At 40.9% G+C, this 22,776-nt stretch overlaps 2 protein-coding genes across 2 annotated transcripts; both read left to right on the forward strand.

The window, feature by feature from the left end:
- Positions 1–5,308: 5,308 nt before the first annotated feature.
- Positions 5,309–9,392, forward strand: enpp7.2 (ectonucleotide pyrophosphatase/phosphodiesterase 7, tandem duplicate 2; the record flags this gene model as incomplete). Its single annotated transcript, XM_084568161.1, has 6 exons — positions 5,309–5,483; positions 5,873–6,018; positions 6,140–6,772; positions 7,021–7,264; positions 8,917–9,040; positions 9,332–9,392. Exons 1-6 carry the CDS (start codon positions 5,399–5,401, stop codon positions 9,390–9,392), a joined length of 1,293 nt encoding a protein of 430 aa, XP_084424287.1. The 5' UTR covers positions 5,309–5,398.
- Positions 9,393–17,967: 8,575 nt separating this feature from the next.
- Positions 17,968–20,231, forward strand: LOC311504834 (E3 SUMO-protein ligase ZBED1-like; the record flags this gene model as incomplete). The annotated part of the gene is made up of 3 exons (XM_084568162.1): positions 17,968–19,247; positions 19,501–19,639; positions 19,806–20,231. 3 exons carry the CDS (start codon positions 17,968–17,970, stop codon positions 20,229–20,231), a joined length of 1,845 nt encoding a protein of 614 aa, XP_084424288.1.
- Positions 20,232–22,776: the final 2,545 nt, after the last annotated feature.

Consider the following 22,776-nt stretch of genomic DNA (forward strand, 5'->3'; position numbering starts at 1 on the left):
CCCTTTCTGATGTTTCATATGACAATTATCAGAAGCTCCGAACTGAAAACAGCATCAATAAACATGTATGTATGTAATAAACACGTATGATGTACATGTGTTCCTGGCAAGAGAACTGCATCTGACAGGATAGCTGCAGAAACAGCAGTTATTTAGGATTATTTGTAAATTCTGAATTGTATGTGCATGTGTATGCTGGTGTGTGCATTCCCTCTGGGTGTCTCTATCTCCCAGACATGTTCGAATGGAAGGAGAGATCAGCATAAACATACTGATTTTGCCATGAACACCATTGTCAGGATCTGTCACTGCAATAACGCTTACACCACAGAGCACAAAGCATTAACCCCCAGACTAACCACCAATCGCTCCTCTGGACAGGGGAGGAAGAGAGAAGTGGGTGGAAGAGTGCATGTTAATATGTAGAAATATTTAAAAAAGGATGGAGAATAATAAAAGGGAAAATTAGATGGCAGAGAAAGGTAATGGGGTAGTACAAGCAAACAAAGAAGACAGGAACGCAGGAACCAGGAGAAATAAGATAAGAAAACCGTGGCAAGTGCTAAGGGAGAATAGAAGGGAAGATGTGTGTCATAGTGGTCTGATGTCACACAGCCATCATCTATCACAAACCCAACAGGCAGGGAGGCCCTGCTGTCTGATAGTTCAATCCACTGCTACTGGTAGAGAGACACAATGACACAGAAAGCCTTTTTCTCAGCAGGAGCTCACAAGCACTTTTAGGGCAGCATGCATCTTTCCACATGTTTCAAGCACCGGAACCTCTAGGTTCTAGACGGGAGGGCATGGAGGCAATAAAATGTTATACAGAAATATATAAAATAAATATAATTTGAAAGAAAATTGATGCTACTGTGCTAGCCTTAAACCCTTGTGTTAGTTGCTTCACTAAGACAGATGCAAACTGTGGGCCACAAACTAGTTTTGGCTGTTTTCGGGGTTATGACTTGGTTTTATGACTTGGTAACGGTTACAACTAGGTTATAGTTAGGATCAGGCACTTATTTGAGATGGTTCGCATAAGGGGCTAGGGAATGCAATATGTCAATAAATGTCCTCACAAAGATAGCTATACAATTGTGTGTGTGTGTAGTAGGGTTAGGGTTAAGCTACTAGTAGGTACCAGGGGCTGCTTGTACCAAGTAGTCGACCTTACTGCTGTGCCATGACACTAGCAAACTAGCAGTGGTTCACCAAGTGTGTGACATGTAGAATATGTAAGTCAGTCCTGAAATACAACAAAAGTACGACTGCAATGCAACCTCATCTAAAAAGGCTCCGCTAACGCCAACAGAGGAACTGGCCCAAACCTCTCAACGACAGTCAGTTAAAGACTTCACTAAATGCCCCATGGTAACAGAAAGGTGGAAGCTGCAAACTAACATTTTTTTTGCAAAATTTCATGTCTGAAGTTATTAGACCTTTAGCTGCAGTACATGGAAAAGGATTCGGCGATATACCGCATTTATTTTGTCACGGCCACATTATGCTATCGTACAACATGCTTTTATGTACTATTAAACGCTATTGATGGTGCCGATTTATAGGCTATACATATCTACAATGCACAGTATTGATAAGCTCATACGTTTATGTTCAGTTCTGTTGTGTTCTATTAGTTGACATTATTGCTGTGGTTGTAGAGCGTGCATATTAGAAGTGTCAGACTGACGGGGTTTATGGTGTTGAGGTGGGCTACAGCTGACAGTAGTCTGTGTTCAAGCTTCAGTTGCCTTGCAGAAAAGCCCCCGTAGCTTTTTTTCAAGAACATAGATTTCATTGTTGCAAAGCATTACTTTCTACTTTTTATGTGTGACATCATCGACTAGTCAACATCAACTTAACTTTTACCACATATTAGTCGACTTTAAAAAAAATTCTAAAACTAGTAGGTACCCCTTGACAATCAAATCATATAGAATAGCAATTTCCCCATTGTGGGATAAATAAAGGTTTTCTTATTATTATTATTCTTATACACAAACGCGTGTATTTTCTTTACTAATGGACTGAAATGTCTAACTGCAGAGCAAACAAGCAGAGTGGTTTCCACTACAGGTTTGGTGACCACTTGCACTAGCAGTCAGGAAGTATCTTGGAGATTACATAAAAACACATTGATAGAAAACTGTGTACCAAGACAGACCTACTTATAGAATAAAATTCTGAAAGCAAATTAAAGATGAAAGTTGGTTTTCTGTGAGAATTGTGAGAATGTATACAGTATGTTTGTGTCAGTGTATGTGCTCGGTTACCTCTGTGTGTGTGTGTGTGTGTGTGTGTGTGTGTGTTAGAGTGGATGTAAATGAGTTTTCTCAAAGCTGTAGGGGAATGGGCTGCGGTTGGCTAGCCTGACTTGCAGACCGCTCTGTGGAAAAGAACGACTTTTTAAATTACCCATACATCACTGTCACCGCAGCACAGACTATGGCGACATCACACACACTCACACATACATGCGTATAGAGACACACAGCTTCTCTTTTTGTCAACAAACCAAATCTGTTTATAGTCATGCAAACATGCGGCTTTGCTATGCAAACCTAAATATTCGTGTATATCTGTGCAGAAAGGCAAAATATTGAGCACTGGAGACTCCTATACTGAAGCGACCGCTTCAGTATAGGAGTATACTATATGAAAACATAACTGCCAAATGTATGAGCTAGATACTCATAAACACATGCTTATTAAAGCTGTAAGAGAGTAGCTGCAGAACAGTTGGCAGTATTCAAGTCTTTCTCAACACATTTATTTTGCTTTCTGCTTGCCATTCTCTTCTTCCTCCCCCTCCTCATCTAACGAGCTGGATCCTAATTGCAGGTAATTAAACTGCTCGTGGCTTACAAAGCAGCAGAAGTGCAAGCAACACATGTGTCTGCAGTAAAACTGAGACATTGTAACACTAAAAGCCAGCAGGGGTTATAGATGGTCAGCCCCGGAGACAAATGTTACTTTGCTATCTCTGACGTTCATCTTTTTACTCAGTTTGTCATTAGAATATTTTGAGATGCGAAAGGTTTGCCAAACACCCACTGTAAACATGCAAATACACACCACATGAACTACATGTTTCTGCAGCATATGCTTGACTGTTACAACCAATGTGCAGCAGAGGGCAACAGAGGAGAGGGAAATAATTGAGGAGGAAAGACAGGTAAATGTCTGAACAGGTGAGCTCTGAATCTTGTTAAGAGGGGGACCTCTTTAATGTGGGATGGCTGAAAGATCCAAAGAGAGGGAAACTCCACTTAAGGAGTCTGCTGGTTTAGTGATGAGGATCTAGTTTGCCACCACTGGCCTTAAGGCAACCAGGGAATGTATCGTAGTGCTGGAGGCAAGTTTGAAATAATACACTGAAAAGATACAGTGTCTAAAGCAGGTGATCTGGACTAAGCGATCTGATAGCAAGACACAGGTTAGGCAGGTTCCAGCAGACAGCATCTTTGAGGAGTAGGACCTGGGCTCATAAGAGTCCAAATGGCTGCGCAGAAAACCCTGGGAGATGACATGGGTGACAGGAGCCATGGTTTACTTTTGATGGGTATGAAATTATGTAGGATCTGAACCAGGTGAGCTATATACTTTATTTTGCATGTGAAAATAACTCTTCATTACTCCTCTATTTTTTGGTTTTTGGTTTTGGACACTCAGCCAATATATAATAAAATATAAATACTATTTCACTATACTGAATCACAGTTCATGCATATGGAAGTGTTTCTTTTCCTGAAGCATGAAGCTCATTCGAACTCCTTTGACCTATTTATTACTGTCAAGTTGTTGTTGCTATTTGTGTGTGTGTGTGTATATATATATATATATATATATATATATGTATACATACTGTGCTCTCTTATCTGTTATAGTGTTTTTATAGTTTTTATACAGTGGCCTTCCTTTGCTCTTACACAAAACCACATAGGAGATGACTTTAAACATAAAGGCATTCCAATTCTGATTCTGATTCTGCAATGTGACCTTTTCCCATGGATCAGACACCATGTCGTAATGTTGCTTAGCCTTGAAGCTTTTGACCTAGTTTTATTGTCCCAGTGTGATTAGATATAGCATGAGTATGCATCCTGATAATAATTATGATGGGAGTCAACATTTTTTCTTCTTCGCTTGAGAGACAGATTAAAACATTTATTTTGGTTCCTTAATGGGATATGCTGACAGTGGATGCTCCAAAATATTGAAAACAGCAGCAATACAAATACTGTGATAGACTGGTGACCTGTCCAAGGTGTCCAAGCTGGGATAGGCTTCAGCCCCCCAAGCAACCCTTCACAGGACAAGTAGTTACAGAAGATGAATGAGCAAAACAAATAGTATTTCAATTGCTTCTGAAAGCAAATAACAAAAGCTAACAGGGCAGATTCAGAGGCTCATTGTCTCGTCTCAAACTACAATTTAACATTGAACACAAAATTAACAGAGGTATTCAATATGTAAGCTGTTGTAGCTTGCCAGCACGGTTGACCAGAGTGATGTTAATGAGTTGCAATATGGGACACGTAGGCCACAATGTTTCCACAGATACGTCAGAATCTGGTTCTTCCAACATAACGGAAGTTTAAAAGCAAAGTGTGATTGAGTATCTCTTTTTTTAAAAAAAAAAAAAAAATGTTTGTCTTTTCTTACACATGACTAGAGTAACAGGTGACTCTCTTAAGTCCCGAAACCCAAAAATGCCAAGTTTGCTATCTGCTGGGTTAGGGTTAGGGCCTACATTGCATCAACAATACTCCACAACCCCACCTAGTGCCACTGACTGTCTGGTTGTTTTTGGGGAAATTGTTGACTTCAAAAGGTGTCCAAAAAGTTCAGATCTTAATAAAGTTTTTTAATCAAATATTTACATAATCTGCCATACTGAAATTTTAGTTGGTAGGGGCCCAACAGCAATATTTCCCACAGGTTCCCTCAGCAAACAAACTTGGTCATAAATTTATTGTTGCATTACTGGGTGATGAAAAGCCAACAATAAACAACGTAGCGATAAATCGGCAACCGTAATAGAATTTCGTGAGAATAAAACATAATCTTTTTATGAGTTGATTAAATGCCACATCTTCTTATCTTTCTTATCTGTCTCTGGGTACATAAAAGCCGCTTATAAACTGTGTTCAAACACTCAGAGACAATGTTCTCGGGGCACATGAAGACGTTCAATCAGTGTAGGTGTAAATTCTCTACAATGTTTCTGCTCTGCTTTTCGATCCTCTGTCTCATTGGCAACGCTCCCTCTGCTGCTGCACCAGCACGGGATGCGACAGGGTCTGGATCCACCCGGAATAAACTGCTGCTCATCTCCTTCGATGGTTTCCGCTGGGACTATGACCGAGATGTGGACACCCCTAACCTGGATAAGATGGCCCAGGATGGTGTGAAGGCGAAATATGTCACACCACCCTTCCTCACCTTCACCAGCCCCACACACTTCACCCTGCTCACAGGTATTCTGCTATTTTGCTTTGAAGGACTTTGTAAATTAACTGGAGGCTTCGCAATGCTCAGTTACCCTTGCACACCTGCACACACTTCATTAGCTACTAGTTGACTAGCTGGCTGCCAGTATTTTGGTGTGGATAGGAAGCATAGTCGATTTTGGTTGTTTTATTTTGTAAAATTCTGGGCTATGCTAGATTTAGCAACACGCACAATGTTTTTTTTTTTTTTCTTTGCAGTTTCTGTCTCCTTTATTCTTCAATTAATGACATTATTAATACAAAGGCATTAGGTTTTAGGTTCCTTCCCTTTACCCTTGCAGAGCTGAGATATAACAAGTACTTTCAGGCATCTGCTTTTTAAAACATGTTTCATCTATAATTTCTCTTTTTATCAGGGCGCTACATTGAGAATCACGGTGTGATCCACAACATGTGGTTTAACACTACCACTCAGGAGAAGAAGCAGTACTACATGACTCAGTTTGTTGATTCTTACTGGGACAATGGAAGCTTGCCTATCTGGATAACAGCACAGAGACAGGTACTTTAGAGCTGTCTATGTCCTATCATGTAGTTATAATAGCCAACTTCATGTGGTCTCGCAATTATTACATTTTTTCTTTCTTTTCCTTTCTTTTTGTGTCATTTACACCATCTTCCAGGGTCTCAAAGCAGGCTCTCTACATTTTCCTGGCACGGCTGCCACCTACAAAGGAGAATTTGTCAGTGTGAGGGAAGTGGAGCCTCGTTTCTATGATTATTCTAATGAGACGGAGTGGAAGCTGAATATTGACATGGTGATTGGAGAGTGGTTTCACCAACAAGATCTGGACTTTGTCTCCTTGTACTTTGGAGAACCAGATGGGGTTGGCCACAAATATGGACCAGATTCTCCAGAACGCCGGGCAATGGTTCAACAAGTGGATCGTACTGTGGGCTACATCCGTGACAAGATCCAAGAGCATGGCCTCACTGACAGGCTCAACATTATTATAACTGCTGACCACGGGATGGCTACAGTTTTTCAAGGTGCCGAAGTAAATGAGATCATCCTTTCTAAGATCCCTGGCTTCAACTTCACGGACATCAAGTTTCACCTGGTTGATTATGGTCCTGCTGGGATGCTGCTTCCTAAAGAGGGGATGCTGGAAAAGGTCTACCAGGCTCTGAAAGGAAGCCATCCTCACCTTCATGTATTTAAAAAGGAAGAGATGCCAGCTCGGCTTCATTACAGTAAACATCCTCGACTCCTTCCTATTATCCTTTTTGCTGATCCTGGATATGTAATCAGTGGGGTGAGTTAATGCACATGCCAGTCATAAAAATTGATAAAAAGTAAGAGGCCTGACTGCAGACTTAACAGCTATTCATATATCTTTTAGTTTCGCCAAACTTCATGGAATACTTTCTTTGCAAAAATCCTGTATTGAAATTGAAATTGAAATTGAAAATAAAATGATGATACCATGTATTAATCAACACAAAGCTCATCTCAGGTTGTCTAAGAGAATAACAGATTGCCTTGTTTTATCTCAATGTGTAGTTTCTCCCGCTGCAGTTTTACAAAGGACAACATGGATATGATAACCAAGTGATGGACATGAAGCCTTTCTTCAGGGCAGTTGGGCCGGATTTCTATAAAAACCTGGAGGTTGGCCCCTTTGAGACAGTCAATGTGTACCCGCTGATGTGCCATTTGCTAGGCATAAACCCAGAGCTTAATGATGGACACTTGGACAATACCCAACACATGCTGGTCCCCAAGAAAAACGCTGAAGGAAACAACAGTAAGAAATCTTCTGCTGTTGGCTTATTTACCTTTTTTTTTGTCAATTTCAGCTCACCTTTAAGGAACAATAACTAACAGCAACAAACATTGACTGGAGGGTATCATCCAAGTATGTGCTAGACTAGGAGGAAAGTGGACTTCTTTTTGGCTCTTGAAGTCATCATCTCATTGAGGTCTCCTCAATTCTAACTGATTTGTGGGGAGGTCCAAGTTTTTATTTAAGGCAACCCATTGGATGGTTAGCCAAGTACTCAATCTAGAAGAAACATTACAAGTTCAGCATCAAATGTCATTCCTTGACTTGCCAAGAGCTGTCCCCTGAAGAGGAAAGCAAGACAATGTTAATTCTTTCTTCTATCTATGTCTATAATTTCTTTTATTTGCTGGCCTCTTTTCCACTCCCAGGTTCACCAAACAGGTGACTTGGCCTGGTTACTCTAAGCAATGCATTATTGAAAGACAGAGCATGAGGACCTGTGTACACTGCTTATGTGCATAAAGATCTTAGGAACTTAGTTGAACTGCTTTGTCGGGTTTTGAAATGACCATCACAAGCCACTGATATTTTGGCTTGCGTTATTAAATGTACCTGAATCCACCCGGGTCATGGGCTGCTCTCCTCATCCCCAAGTACCATCAACATGAGTATGCCCTATAGGCATCACTACTCCTTTTTCCTCTTGTGTTGGAAAGAGGTCCTACCACTTAGCATGTATAAAAAGCTTAAATTAAAACAAATCTACAACCTCTATTATTCTGGTAAGGAACAAATGATGCCTATATTTGGGTTTGACATTACAGAAAACCACCTCGAAATGGTTTCTAGCAAGAGATAAATGGGGTACGTGACACTGCAAGTCATCTCCATTGCTAGAACCAATAGGATGGCCATATATTGTACAACATAAAATGAACAACAGAAAGTTAGAGTAGAGTAGTAGAGTAGTAGAAATGACCGTTGTCATCTTATATGACAGGGTGTATTACAACCAGTGATGGGAATAACGGCGTTAAAATAAACGGCGTTACTAACGGCGTTAATTTTTTCAGTAACGAGTAACCTAATTAATTAGTATTTTCTCTGTTACAACGCCGTTACCGTTACCGACACTGAAATGTGGTGCGTTACGTTGCGCCGTCAGCCAGCCACAAGAGCTGCGAAGGTGTTTTTTTTTTTACCTCAATGAGGTTAAAGGCAAGGACATACACATGAAGTGTACATTACGCTCAGAAAAAAATCTAATTCTAAGACGTATTTAAACATATATACTTTTTTTAAAAAGTAACGCAATAGTTACTTTTCCTGGTAACTAGTTACTTTTATAGTGGAGTAATTCAGTTACTAACTCAGTTACTTTTTGGGAGAAGTAACTAATAACTATAATTAATTACTTTTTAAAAGTAACGTGCCCGACACTGATTACAACATCTCACTGAAGTAATGCCATTTCTCAACAGTCAATAAAATCATTGTCTTTAGATACACTATCAAAGATGTTCGAATCAAATCTGTTCATCCTAGCTTCTCTAATAATATAAACGAATGTCACAACATCAGTCTGTTTGTGTCTGTCTGTTTGCAATTTTGCCCATCTCTTAAGTCAACTTCATCTAAATGGTTAACTCCAGTATTTTTCTGTTTGTCCGCAGATCCAGGTGTGCATATCCCTGGTGAAGTGGTCGTTGGCTTATCAGCAGTGGTTGGCTTTCTGGTCCTGGTTTTAATTGTCACCAGTACCTTTACTTTGTATAAAAGGAGCAGAGCCAAAAAAGGGTAAAATGCTATAATTTATCAATGTCAATGTCAACTTATACTCTATATATTCCGAGTACCAGCATAATGGTACACATTGTTGGGAATTCAGAATTATTATAATATATTATATTATAAGTGTATAATATAGTATATATACTGTAAGTTAAACTACATGTATTACACTGCCACTCTAGAGGATCTCATATTGTTGTGTCATCAATCCAGGGTACAATTCTAAAAATGCTGACCAGTTATTCCCCCATTCTGTAATCTCTCTCATACTATATCTCTGATTTTCTCCTTCCTCAGTCACAACAAGAACTATGCTGACAATGAAGACAAGATCGACATGAAACAAACCGGCTTTTAAGATTTTTGATGTCTGTGTACGCTACCCAGTCTCCTAGTACAAGCCATTCTGTTCCATTTACAGATGAAATTGATTTGCTATAATCATGGCATGTATCCCAAGATAATATATCACTGCATGCTGTTAGTACTTCAAGTATCATAATGAATTGTGCAGCCTTGGTGATTGCTTTGTAGTTGGCTTTGATACTTCGTGCTTAGTGTAGGCTTCAAGGTGTTGTTACTCAGACCTCCCCTCTAACCACCAGTGGTCATACAGTTGTATATTTAAAAAAGTTGGCCCAAACAAGTCTTTACCTTCTCAGGCATTGCTATTGGTGAACATCTGTGTTACATTAAAATGATATGTTGCAAATGGTGGTATTGTGGTTACTATGTGAATTACTCTGATATCAACCTTTTGAATGTGTGACCGTAGGATCACATAAGATGATCCTCATTATTATTCCCCTGACACTGCAATTTTAAAATTAAATATTACCCACTCTTGCTTTCACCATAACCGCTTATTGATCTGCTGTAAGCAACCATCTATTTTGATAGTAAACGTACGCTATTTGGACAAAGAGACACATGCAGCAATATATTCCCTATCACTGCATTCTACTAATAAAGGCATAAATCCTGTTAGATTAAGTCTGACTTACATCTCATTCCAAGTACAAACATTAATTAGCGGTGCCCCCAATGCCATTCTACTAAATTTAGGGCAGAGGTAAAATAATTCAGTTATTCAGTTCAATTCAATTTTGTTTATATACTGTCAGTAACAATACAAATTGTCTCAAGACGCTTTACAGTCCAGTCTGAAACCCGGTCTGAAATCCCCCAGAGCAAGCATGAAAGTAACGGTGGAAAGGAAAAAAGGAAGAAACCTTGTGTCAAGTTGGGTGGTAGCGGGGAATAGAGGTTTAGGACACAAATGCAGGACTTTAAAGGCTGAGGCAGGAGTGGACAAAAAAGGTAGTTAATATAAAAAAAAAAAAAAGACAAAACTGACAAAAACTAAGACCGCTGCTGACGTGACAGGAAATCCAAGAAAAAACAAAAATCAAAACACTATGAAAACTAGAACTTGAAACATGAACATGTATGGCATGAAACACACAAACATGGCAAACAAACAGTATGACACGACAAGGAACAAAGGGGAAGGCAGGGCTATATATACACACGAGGAACAGAGGGGTGACGAGACACAGGTGAAGCAAATCAAGAGACAAGACAAGGTGAAACCAATGACCTAATCAAAAGGAAAAAACACATGGAGAAACACATAAACAGGAAATCCAGAACTTAACAAAATAAAACAGGAAACAGAACAGAAAAACTAAACACTAAACCATGACTGTGAAAAACCAAGAAGTTAACAAAATACAATAAACAGAAACCCAGGAAACTAAACAAACCATGACACTTTGAGCAGAGCCCAGCTCATATGGAGGGACCCATCTGCCTAAGACTGGCCAGGTAGATGCAGAAAAAGAGAGCAGCGGAAGTAACGAGATAAACATACATCTGTCATAGATACATACATCTGTCTGAAGCATACACGTAGAATCTGATCATGACACAAATACAACATATAGCTGATAATGTTACATGACAGTTTGAGAATGAATATTAATAAAGGTGGTGACAGCTGTGATTCTATCACAGGTGAGTTAGCTGATATAATGATCGAATATAAGCGGTATCATAGGAAGGTTTGGAGAATGATGTATTCAGGAGTGGATAACTGCATGAAGACTGGGCAGGTTGATGAATCCAGGACAACAGATGCAGTATGGAGATCCACAGGTCAGAAACACACAACTCCAGGCCAGAGACAGTCACAAGAAGATAGAGGGGGTGGAGAGGGAGACACACAGCTTTCAACACTTTATACAGTAGTAGCACACAATTGGATGAGTAGTAATAGAGAAGAAACAAGATAAGAAATTGGGGGACAGGAACTCGGTGCCAGAGAAAAGAAATGAGAGAATAGGAACTCAGTGTGAGACAGAAGAGAGTAGAGCACAGGTGCTCAGTGCATCATCCCCCAGCAACCTAGGCCTATAGCAGCATAACTAAGGGATGGTTCAGTCCAGCCTCTGTATATATTTGATGGTTGTCAAAGTTGACTGTCTTTTTGTTTTGGTGCATGGACTGATTGATCATGTGATGATGTAATACGTTAATGTTGTGATACTTCTTCCTCTCATCTATTAGTAATTAGTGCATTTGACGCATGTACTGGCCTGTCAAAGCTTTGCCTACTGATATTGTGGCTCTACTCGCTCTACTTTTACAGTGGTGTGGTTTGAAAATATAGGCTGGTGGATAGAGCAGCAACAATATATACCGTAAATTCCGGACTATAAGCCGCTACTTTTGTCACTTGCTTTGGACCCTGCGGGTTATACATTATTTTTTTATACATGATTTTTTGTTTGATTGATCGAAAGATTTATGTTTGTCAAATGTAAATAAATGGGACGCTTTGCGTTTCCAAACAGTCATTTCTGTCCCGACAATCCCCGCCGTGGTAGAAGAAACCCTTACGGTAATTAAACATTAAATCACCAGCGTTTTATGTTGGGTGTGGCTTATATATGGAACAATCTGTAGTTTCCCCAAAATTTAGCTGGTGCGGCTTATATTCAGGTGCGCCTTATAGTCCGGAAAATACGGTATATAAAACATATATGTGTTATTTGCCGTTACATTGGTCACAGCTGAACAGGATGGCCACACACAAGTATGCAGGTCACCCCTTTTGGTTTGTTTTTTCAATGTTAGTTAAAAAAAGTTCTAAAGTTAGCAACATGTCTACATCTATCTTAGTAGATCATCATTTTGACATAAATTGATGCATACGCTTACTCAAAGCTACGCTACCTTGCATACATAAATGCCATGTTTAAATGGCACACTGAATGATTTACAGAGGTACACTTCAGAGAAATCACTCTGGGATTTGAGGAGGTCATAACAAGTAAGATTATCTACATCAGTACATGATGCTATTTTAACAATAAACTCTTAAGAAGAGTCCATTCCTTCTGTATGTTCCAGAACTTTACAGAACAAAATGAGTTTTGAGAGATTCAATGCTTGTTTTTGACTTTTCTGTGACTGCTCTAGCTCTGATTGCTCAGAGGATAGTAGGGTTTTAATAAATGATCTACACACAATTCCCAAAGTAGTAAAAGTGTTAGCAAATGCAAAGTTGAGAGATGAGAGCTTCAAAATAGCAGTTTGAACTGTTTGTAAGATCTTCTATTACAAATACAGTGTACATACTTCACAAACTGTAAGTGTTGAAACCACACAAAGAAATATTTTGCACTTAGAATAAGCCTTGATTTAAAACATACAACACAATAGTGAATCGTCCACAGCTGGCTCTGTGTTCCTGTCTTGAGTTCATGTGCTCCTACGCATGCGAGCTAGGGAAGAAAGTGTTCTGGGGTTGAGGTCAGTTGCCATTCAGAAATAAGTTATCAGCACTATGCAGCACGCCCTGGATATCCCCCATCATATTTTTCAGGAAGGTTGGACATCACCTTTGACTACAGATTTAAAAAAGACCAAATATGATCAAACACTTTTTCATCTAGGGAAGTCACTGCAATTGTGGGATGTATCAGGGATGGACAGGAGCAGGAGTACAAGAATCTGGTGAACAACTTCGCCTCATGGTGGGGAGTGAACCACCTTCTGATCAATACAGCTAAAACCAAGGACATGGTAGTGGTTTTCCGGAGCTCCAGGCCTCACCTGCAGCCTGTAACCATCAATGGGGATTATGTAGAGGAAGCTGATGGACATGTTCTACCAGACTATGATTGCCAGTGCCCTCTTCTACACTGTGGTGTGCTGGAGAGGCAGCACTAAGAAGAAGGGCACCTTGCAACTGGACAAGCTGATACAGAAGGCGGGCTCTGTGGTAGGGGCTGACCTGGAGTCCCTGACATCGGTGGCAGATGCAAGGACCTTAAACAAAATCCGGACCATTATGAACAATGCCCACCACCCTCTCCTGTCTATCTATGTGAATGTCACACTGCAACAGACCTCATGCAATTTGCTGGACAACCTGTACTGATACTTTCTATTCTACCTATTACCCAGATGGTGATATTTTGTCTCTTTACTTGAGTGTTTTACTCCTTTATTAGGACTCCACATTGAGAATAACGGAGTAATCCACAACATTTGGTTTAACACTACCACTCAGGAGAAGAAGCAATGCTACATGACTCAGTTTGTTGATTCTTATTGGGACAATGGCAGCTTGCCCATGTGGATAACAGCACAGAGACAGGCTACTTGGAGCAATCTATCTGTTTATACAGATATTTATACTGCCACAAATATTTCCTGTGATATTGAGCTGTTATACTTGGGGTCACAGTCAGTTAATGGCTGTCTGCCATTTTCTTTTATTTTGTTTTATGTGTATTTCCTTTTCTTTTACACCATATTCCAGGGTCTCAAAGCAGTTACTCTACATTTCCCAACTTGAAGGTAAGGCAACTGGAACCTTGTTTCTATGATTATTCAAATGAGACAGATTGGAAGCTGAATACTGACAAGGTGATTGGAGAGTGGTTTCACCAATAAGATCTAGACTTGTCTCCTTGTACTTCGGAGAACCGGATTTGGCTGGCCAAACATATGTTCCAGATTCTCCAGGACAGCAGGCGATGGTGCAACAAGAAGATTGGACTGTGGGATACATCCGTAACAAGATCCAAAAACCATGGCCTCACTGACAGGCTCAACATTATTATAACTGTCCTGTCTGTTTCTTTATAGTGGTCTATGAAATAAAAGCAACAATGACCCCCAAACCATGTTTCTCACAAAACATTTTTGTTGTCTATGCTCATACAGTTGTTACCTGTGCATCACACCAAAGGAGGGCATGGCTTTGATAATGAAATCATGGACATGAAAGGCTTCTTCAGGGCAGTGGGGCCGGATTTCCAGGAAAACGTGATGGTAGATCCCTTTGATCCTGTTCACTTGATGTGCCGTCTACTGGGGAGAAACCCAGAGATCAGTGATGGATACTTGGACAATACCAAACACATGCTGGTCCTCAAGACAAATACAGGAGGGGACAGTGGTGGTAAATATATACACATGTATTGATTCTTTGGTTAACAATTATTAACGCAGAAGATCATCTGCCTAGTTAAAAATTAGTCATAAAAAATAACTTTTATTTTCTTCCTGTGACAAATACACTTTAACCCAAGGTCCACTGGGGTTGGCTCGGCAGTGATTTGTGTTGGAATAGAACATCATTTAAGAGTACTTCACTGGTTAAGTATTTCAATCGTATCATACTGATATAAACATACTTGTTCAAACATTGTGGTGCAACAGAAACATCTATTATGCCTTAATATTTCAAGCAATGGTACCCACAATGCAACTGTTGTCAGTTCGAAACATGACAACTATACATATTTGAGCAGCAGAGACAAGAGAGTAGGCATTCTGAAGTCCCACAGGATCATTGTTTAACCACTGTTGTGCAGGAGCAGCTAGGAACCCAGGTGTAGGGTCTTTAAGCCTGGCTCCTTACACTTCAGCACCCCACTTCTCATTGCCCTGAGGAAGCTAATGTTTTTCTCTGTTGCTGGAGTTTCCCAAGTATTTTTGTCAGTCTTGGTAGTTCAGGTCATGTTAATATATATCTTTGTAAATCAGTTGTGGCCACCCCGTTGGCCTTTTAGCTGAAGTGCACTGCTGTAGAAGAGGTCTTTAGAGATTATGGTATCCTTCAAGCACAGGGTCATGCATGCATATGGATGGGATCTTTGCTCAATACAGAACATCAGTGTTGGAAACTGTACTTGAAATGCATTATGTTTCCTTTCTGGGTGATCCACAGACACACAAGGTCTGTACACCTGCACTTTGTGTGCTTCTTTCAGTATATTTATATTTTTTGTCTGTACAATTTTGTTTAACTTGTCATGGTTGGTAGAGACTTTTTCTCAAGTATATTTTTCTTTTTAATGCTGAGGGTAAAGCCAAAGTCCCAGCACTCCCTGGAAAAAACATTTCATCAATTGTTGGAGTCTGTGCTGTTCCATCATCTGTGGAAATTTCATCCTCGTCTGTAAAGAGGAAGTCTTAGACTGACTGCTCGCACCTTGGTCTTTGCCTTCATCTTTGACAAGTTGAGCTGGTGTAGAGGAACTCAGCAGACTGGCTAAATGGCTGTTTGAGGGTCGTAGTGCAGACAACGTCACAACGACAACAAAACACAATTTCATTCTGTCTGCATTACAGTTGTATGTATCTCAAAATGACAATAAAGCTTGATTTGATTTGAGTTGACTGGTCTTTCTTATTGTCTGCTCTGTCATTTTATTTTATTTTATTTTATGCGTACCAACACCAAGGCAAATTCCTTGTATGTACAAACATGCTTGGCAATAAAGTCTTTTCTGATTCTGATTCTGATTCTGAAGTGACCACACTGTACAGGTAAGATTGTATTGTCAGAATTAGGTCCAGTTGATGGCTAGACCATGGGTGTGTCCACAAAACTGTGCCTTGTGTTCCTCATACCACTTGTTCTTGGCATTTGATGGGGAAGTAAGTGTGTAGTTGTAAGTACTGACTAGACTGACAGGCCAAGCTGATACAGTATCTGCAACTCAAACTTCAAAAGCCCCTCAAACCCCTTGATTGAAGAAGTAGATTGCTCATGAGGGAGAAACCAACTTCATTGACTTGATTGATGTATGTTAAAAACAAAAAGTCAATCGGAAAGGAAATATTTTTCTTAAATTTAGTATTGCATAACAGCATAGTCCTTATTACCTCGAGTTCATTTGCTTATCTCAAATTATCCTTGTGAGCTGCAATGGAAAGCCCCACGGTTGTATTAGTGCCAAATGAGCTGTGTTAATTTGAAGTGAAAGGTATGTACTGTATGAAATTAAAACCATTTTTACAGACATGTAAATGCGCCCAATTGTAAATAGTCTTGTTTTTATGTAGCAATTTTCTATCTGTTGGTATTCAACACTACAGTCACAGTGTCACATCTACCCATTCATTCGCACAAACATCCACACACCAATGCCAAGCACTGGGTGTAACTTGGGATTTGGTGTCTGTACTGGGGACTGAACTGCTTCTATGAAACTATTAAGATAAGAGATTCATATCAGTCCATCAGCTCAACTGAACCCATCTTCATCTAATAGCTGTAAAGTCATATCTTATTCATGTTTATAAGGTCACCTTTTCTGCTCCATGAAGCACATATGGTATGTGTTATTGTGTTTGTAGTCTGTTATCTGCTTATATATTTATCACTTCTTTACAAATGTTCAAAATAATCAACACATATTTGTGAAAAGAAAGTCAGAACAAAAGGTAAAAAAGTGAATAATTATGTTTTCATTTTAGAATATGCCATTTATTATACAAGATTATGCCCATTGTAGGCAACAGAGAAACACTGCTGTTTCTGTTTGCTGTAGCTCAAGCTGATTTTATTTATACAGTGACAAATTAATTCTGTTTGATTTGTTCAGTTTTACAAAGTAAATAAGGCAGAATCATCGTGTTTTGGTCCAAGTGGCTTAAGAGATAAAGTAAAAGATGCATCTTGAACAGAAATTAATTTTGTTGTGATATTTAAACAGGTCAGGTTAAAGTGGCAATAAAAACTGTAAACTATGTAAATAAAAAAATTGTATAGTTAGTACCATAGTTTTCCTGTATTTCTCTCTCACTTTCTGCCGTAGACACGTACTGTGTTCACATGAGTACGAGGTACAGTGTGTAATCAACCCAGTTATATAAAAGTTATAAAAGTAAAATTGTGTTTAGTGTAAAAGATATGAGAGCCATATAAATCAAGGTCTTGTCTAATCAAGGTCTTGTCTAATCTTGATAATCTTGTTTGTGTGTGTCTGTGTCAGGGTGCAGCCTGCTGGGGATGGCTGCTCCCATCAAGGAGTGTCATTGCTATGGGGTGGGGGTGCCTGGTCTGGTCTAGGTGGGTGCTACATATCTAACTAACATCCACATGAATACCGGGTCAAAACATTTGCCAGCAGAACATTGTATTGTCACAAGATGGTCGATGTTATTTACTTCACCTGTAAGTGGTTTTAATGTTGTGGCTGATCGGGTGTATATTTTGATTGCCTAGATCAGGGATGGGCAACCTAAATGATGGAAGGGGCCATATATATATATATACACACACACACACATACACACACACTACTCACAATAAGTTAGAGATATTGTTATTTACGAGTGCTTTTCCTATTTGGTCTGAATTTTAATTAAATAAGTAAAAGTTCCCTTTGATATTACTAATAATGAACAAGGATAGCTCCAAATAACAAAAATTGACAATGTCAGTAGTAGGGCTGGGTAAAAAAATCGATTAAATCGATTTCGGATCGATTTCATTTAAATTTTGCAATATCGATTCATAGGGCATGAGATCGATTTTTTTCCCCCATGAACCCCAGTGGTCTCGCGCGCGACGAAGCAGCGGCGCGTTTACGCCCGGTTCACGTTCACAAGCATGCATACACACAATGGCCGATGCAGGTAAAACTCCGCTCAGCAAGCCGTCCCAGCTGAAGTCTGACGTCTGGAACCATTTCGGATTTAAAACAACACCGGACAAAGAGCTGGATAAAACCAAAGTGGTTTGCAAGATCTGCCAAGCGGAGGTCAGTTATTGTAGAAATACTACAAACCTCAGAAACCACTTGACGAGGTATCACACTACGCTAACGTTAGCTTCCGACAACAAGCCGTCCGGGGCAAAACAAAAGAAACTGAGGGAATCACTAACATTACCAGCCGATTCGCCGCGGGCCATAAAGATAACAGAGGCCATCGCAACTTTTGTTTGCAAAGATTTACGCCCGTACTCGGTAGTGGAAAACGAAGGCTTCAAGCGACTCGTTCAGGTGCTCGAACCACACTACGTTATGGTGCAACGTAAACATCTGACTGAAACTGTTATCCCCATGATGTATAAATGTGTGAAAGACGACATCCTAACGAAAATGCAGTCAGCAGAGAGGGTCGCCATAACCTGTGACACCTGGACATCACTGTCAACGCAGTCGTACATGACAGTGACTTCTCACTATATCGACGAGTGGTGCCTCATGTCTCATGTGCTACAGACCACCGAGGTTCTCACGAGCCACACCGCTATTAATATAGCCGATATGTTGACGGGGGCCATACAGGAGTGGGGACTGACCAGCAAAGACCCAGCAGTCGTGACGGACAACGCTGCAAATATGGTTCGTGCGGTGGAGATAATGCAGCTAATGCACGTCGGGTGCTTCGCGCACACACTGAACTTAGCCTCACAAGCAGGTCTAAAAGTCCCAGCCGTGTCACGTCTGCCGGCTCGAGTGAGGCGTATAGCAACGTTCTTTCATCGGAGTACGATGGCAAACCACGTACTAAAAGAAAAACAGAAGCTGCTTCAACTGCCAGCACACAAGCTAACAGTAGACGTTGTGACGAGGTGGAACAGTGCACTGGACATGCTGGAGCGCTTTTTAGAACAACGGCCAGCCATCTCTGCCACTCTCCTTTCACAAGACGTGCGCGGGAATGAAAAAGATCTGTGCACCTTAACAGAGGAGGATGTAACGATTGCAGAAGATTTGGTGCGGGTCTTGAAACCAATGAAAGAAGCTACACTGGCCATGTCGGAGGACAAGCAACCAACTCTGTCCGTCATCGCCCCACTTCTCGCCCTGCTGCAGGAGGCCTTGACCCCCAGCATCGAAGACTCCACCGTGGTGAGGGACTTGAAGGCTGCTGCAAAGAATAACTTGAGGACAAGGTATGCTAAGGTCTCTCTCTCTCTCTCTCTGTGTGTGTGCAATAGTCAGTGGTAGGCCAAATCAAAACATTACAAAAGCAAAGTTTTGTATTTTATGTGCATTTTTTCCTCATTTTACTGATTACTTGTAGTAGTTAGTAATTTGTAATACATGCACTTTTTTGTTTGTATGTGTGAGATTGTATATTTGTATTGCATGCCATGTTTATCCTCATACTGTGATAACAAAAATAATTTGTGAAATGTCTTTAAGATATGATGCGCAGAAGGACACATTGTATGCAGCATCAGCGCTGGATCCTCGCTTTAAGGCCCTACCATTCCTGTCTGCTAAAGAGCAAGATGACACCTTCTCCAGACTGCAGACTGAGGCTGCCACTGCTGCACGTGATGTAAGTATTTTTTTAAAAAGTGTGCAGTTTAATAAGAATGTTTTCATTGAGAATTAAAAGATTCTCTATTGGATTATAAGGAATATTATATAATTTAAAAGAGTTCATGAATGATTTTCAATCTATTTATTTCTGTTTTTGTTTTTTTTTCTGTCTTATTCAACAGCAAAATACTGATGGTAATGATGCTGATGAAGGAGCTGAGGAGATGGGGGAAGCGACTTCGCCCAAGAAGCCCAAGAAATCCAGCACCTTGGAGTCTCTCCTTGGGGCAGTCTACTTACCAACAGCAAAGGAAAATGGCCAGAAAACTCCAGCCATGAAGGCTGGAGATGAAATCAGAAGATACAGGGCAGAACAACCTGCTGGGCTGAATGAAAATCCTCTGACCTGGTGGAGGTCAAATGAAAGGGAGTATCCACTGTTGGCTCGCCTGGCGAAGCAATACCTTTGCGTCCCAGGGACCAGTATTGCGTCGGAGAGAGTGTTTTCAACTGCGGGTGATATTGTCACCGCAAAAAGGAGCTGCCTAACCCCAGATCATGTCAATGAGCTCCTTTTCCTAAACAAAAATCTCACAATTACCAAGTGAGAACAAAGTCACAATAACATAGCTTGACTGGACAGTTTAAGTTTACTTTTAGTTTTGTTACCATTATTATTATTTTTGCACTTTAAGAAACAGTGATGGAATGTTGTAGTTGAATTATTTGTCAAGATTGCACTTTTGAAACTTTAATTTTTTGTTTACAGGTCTAGTTTAAAATGTCCAATTCACAAGCTTAAAACCTGTTTTGTTGAAGATAAAAAATAAAGTGTATTTTGTAACACAGTTGAGCCATTTTCATTATTTATGAGAAGATTGAATCGAAATCAAATCGAATCGAATCGAATCGTGATTAATCGATTCAGAACCTTATGAATCGAAATTGAATCGATTTAGGAAATTGGCCACGATACCCAGCCCTAGTCAGTAGCGGGTGTTTCCACCATTTGCCGCGATGACAGCTTTACAGCAACGTCTCATGCTCCTCACTGGCCTCATGATGTTGTTCTGAGGCAATGCGTTCCACTCTTCCACAAGTACTACACGCAGTTCTGCCAGGTCACGTGGGGGGGGATACAATCATCCAGTCTCTGCTTCAGCTGATCCCAGACGTGCTCTATGGGGTTCAGGTCAGGGGACATTGCTGGCCATACCATATGAGGCACTCCGACTTCCTGAAGTCGAGCTGTGACAATTCTGGCACGATGTGGTGGAGCATTATCATCCATGAACAGAAAGTTGGGGGTGTGCTGGCGGAATTGGGGGATGATGATGGGTTCTATGATGTCTCTGAGGTAAGAACGTGCAGTGACTGAGCCATCTACAATAACCAAATCTGTTTTGCGCTGACTGGTGATGCCTGCCCAGACTGTTGCACCTCCTCCACCAAAGCGAACCCTGGGGACCATGTTGACCTCGTCGTATCGCTCACCTCGCCTTCTCCAGCAACGCTGACGACCATAATTTCTGTGCAAGGTGACCCGACACTCATCAGTGAACAGGACGGTAGACCACTGCTGCATTGTCCAGGTCACATGATCTTGTGCCCACTGCAAACGTTCACGGCGGTGTCTTGGTGTCAGTGGAATCACCTGCAACGGTCGTCTGGCATTCAAGCCAAAGCGGTGGAGTCGGTTGCGAATGGTTTGTCTGGAAACCCTAGTACCCCTCACATCTCGTAAACGGGTCTGCAGCTGTGTGGCAGTTGCATAACGATGTCTGAGTGCATAGGTCCTTAGGTAGTGGTCATCGTTGCGGTCTGTCACTCGTGGGGCTCCACTCCTGGGTCTGTCACAAACTCTGCCAGTAGTTCTGTGTCTTGATGCAAGTCTGCTGATGACACTTTGAGACGCACCAAGTTCACGAGCAACATCTGACTGCCTGTCTGCCACCGACCCGAAGGCGCGCTATGGCCAGGTGGCGCTGCTCGTCCGTTATAAATGACGTCATGTGTTCATGGCTGTTTGAATGATGAACTTGGAATGACTTACTGACAATACCAGCTTTTTATACCCACAGAATGTAGAAACTGATGCCACATTGAAAAGGGTTGTCTTTTAGTATTTTTAGGTATTGGCCCCAATATGTAAGGCACACTGTACACAGTGAGACCATTATGTGGAAAACACAAAATGAGGTGTGTCTATCACCCCAATACAATTGCCTCCCTATCCCAAAAATCTCTGAAGTGAAACAAACACCGTATGTATGACATCCACTGAGTCTCTCACAATATCCCTAACTTATTGTGAGTAGTATATATATATAAAAAAAAAACGTCCCTCTCACCCTCTTGGGGTGGTATCTGTGTCATCCTCCAGCTCGGGTCCTCTAATAGAGGCCTGGGAGTTTGAGGGTTCTGTGCAGTATCTTAGCTGTTCCTAGGACTGCGCTCTTCTGGACTGAGGCTTCTGATGTTGTTCCTGAGATCTGTTGGAGCCACTCCCCCAGTTTGGGGGTCACTGCCCCGAGTGCTCCTACTACCACGGGGACCACGCTCGCCTTGACCTTCCACATCTGTTCCAGCTGTTCTTTCAACCCTTGGTACTATTCAAGATCTTTTGCAAGATCCTTAATGTATCAGGCCTACCTCAGGAACATGAGAGTACAGACAAATGACAGAGTCACACCGGCTCGGACGTCGCCCGGGTCAACATGGGCCGCGTCAGGTGCTACGGAACCAGGGCAACCTGATGAGAAATAGGCTACTGGAACAAGACATAGATGGACAAGGGTGGATATTATTGAAACAAACAAAAAATAACTTACTGTGATTTTTTACTACTAAGAAAGAGTTTAACATTTTCCCTGTATACCCACTCTACCTCACCACTATCAGTTGTGAGCACTGGTAAAAAGTCGCTGTTGTTTGCGTACTTATGATTTGAGGTCCGCTATGATAGCAGCCCTTGCAGCTTCAGTGTACTTCTCGTATTTAGCTTTGTGCAACGTGTTGTTATAGCGGCAACTTAAATTGAAATCTTTCATGGCAGATAGCGTCTCTGCAGACTAAGCACACAGGTTTGCCTTTACATTCTGTGAACAGATAACCTTCTTTCACCTGAAAGACACGATTTTCTCGATCAAGTTT

This window comes from Chelon labrosus (genome assembly GCF_963514085.1).
Source record: "Chelon labrosus genome assembly, chromosome: 19".
NCBI classification, from domain to species: Eukaryota; Metazoa; Chordata; class Actinopteri; order Mugiliformes; family Mugilidae; genus Chelon; species Chelon labrosus.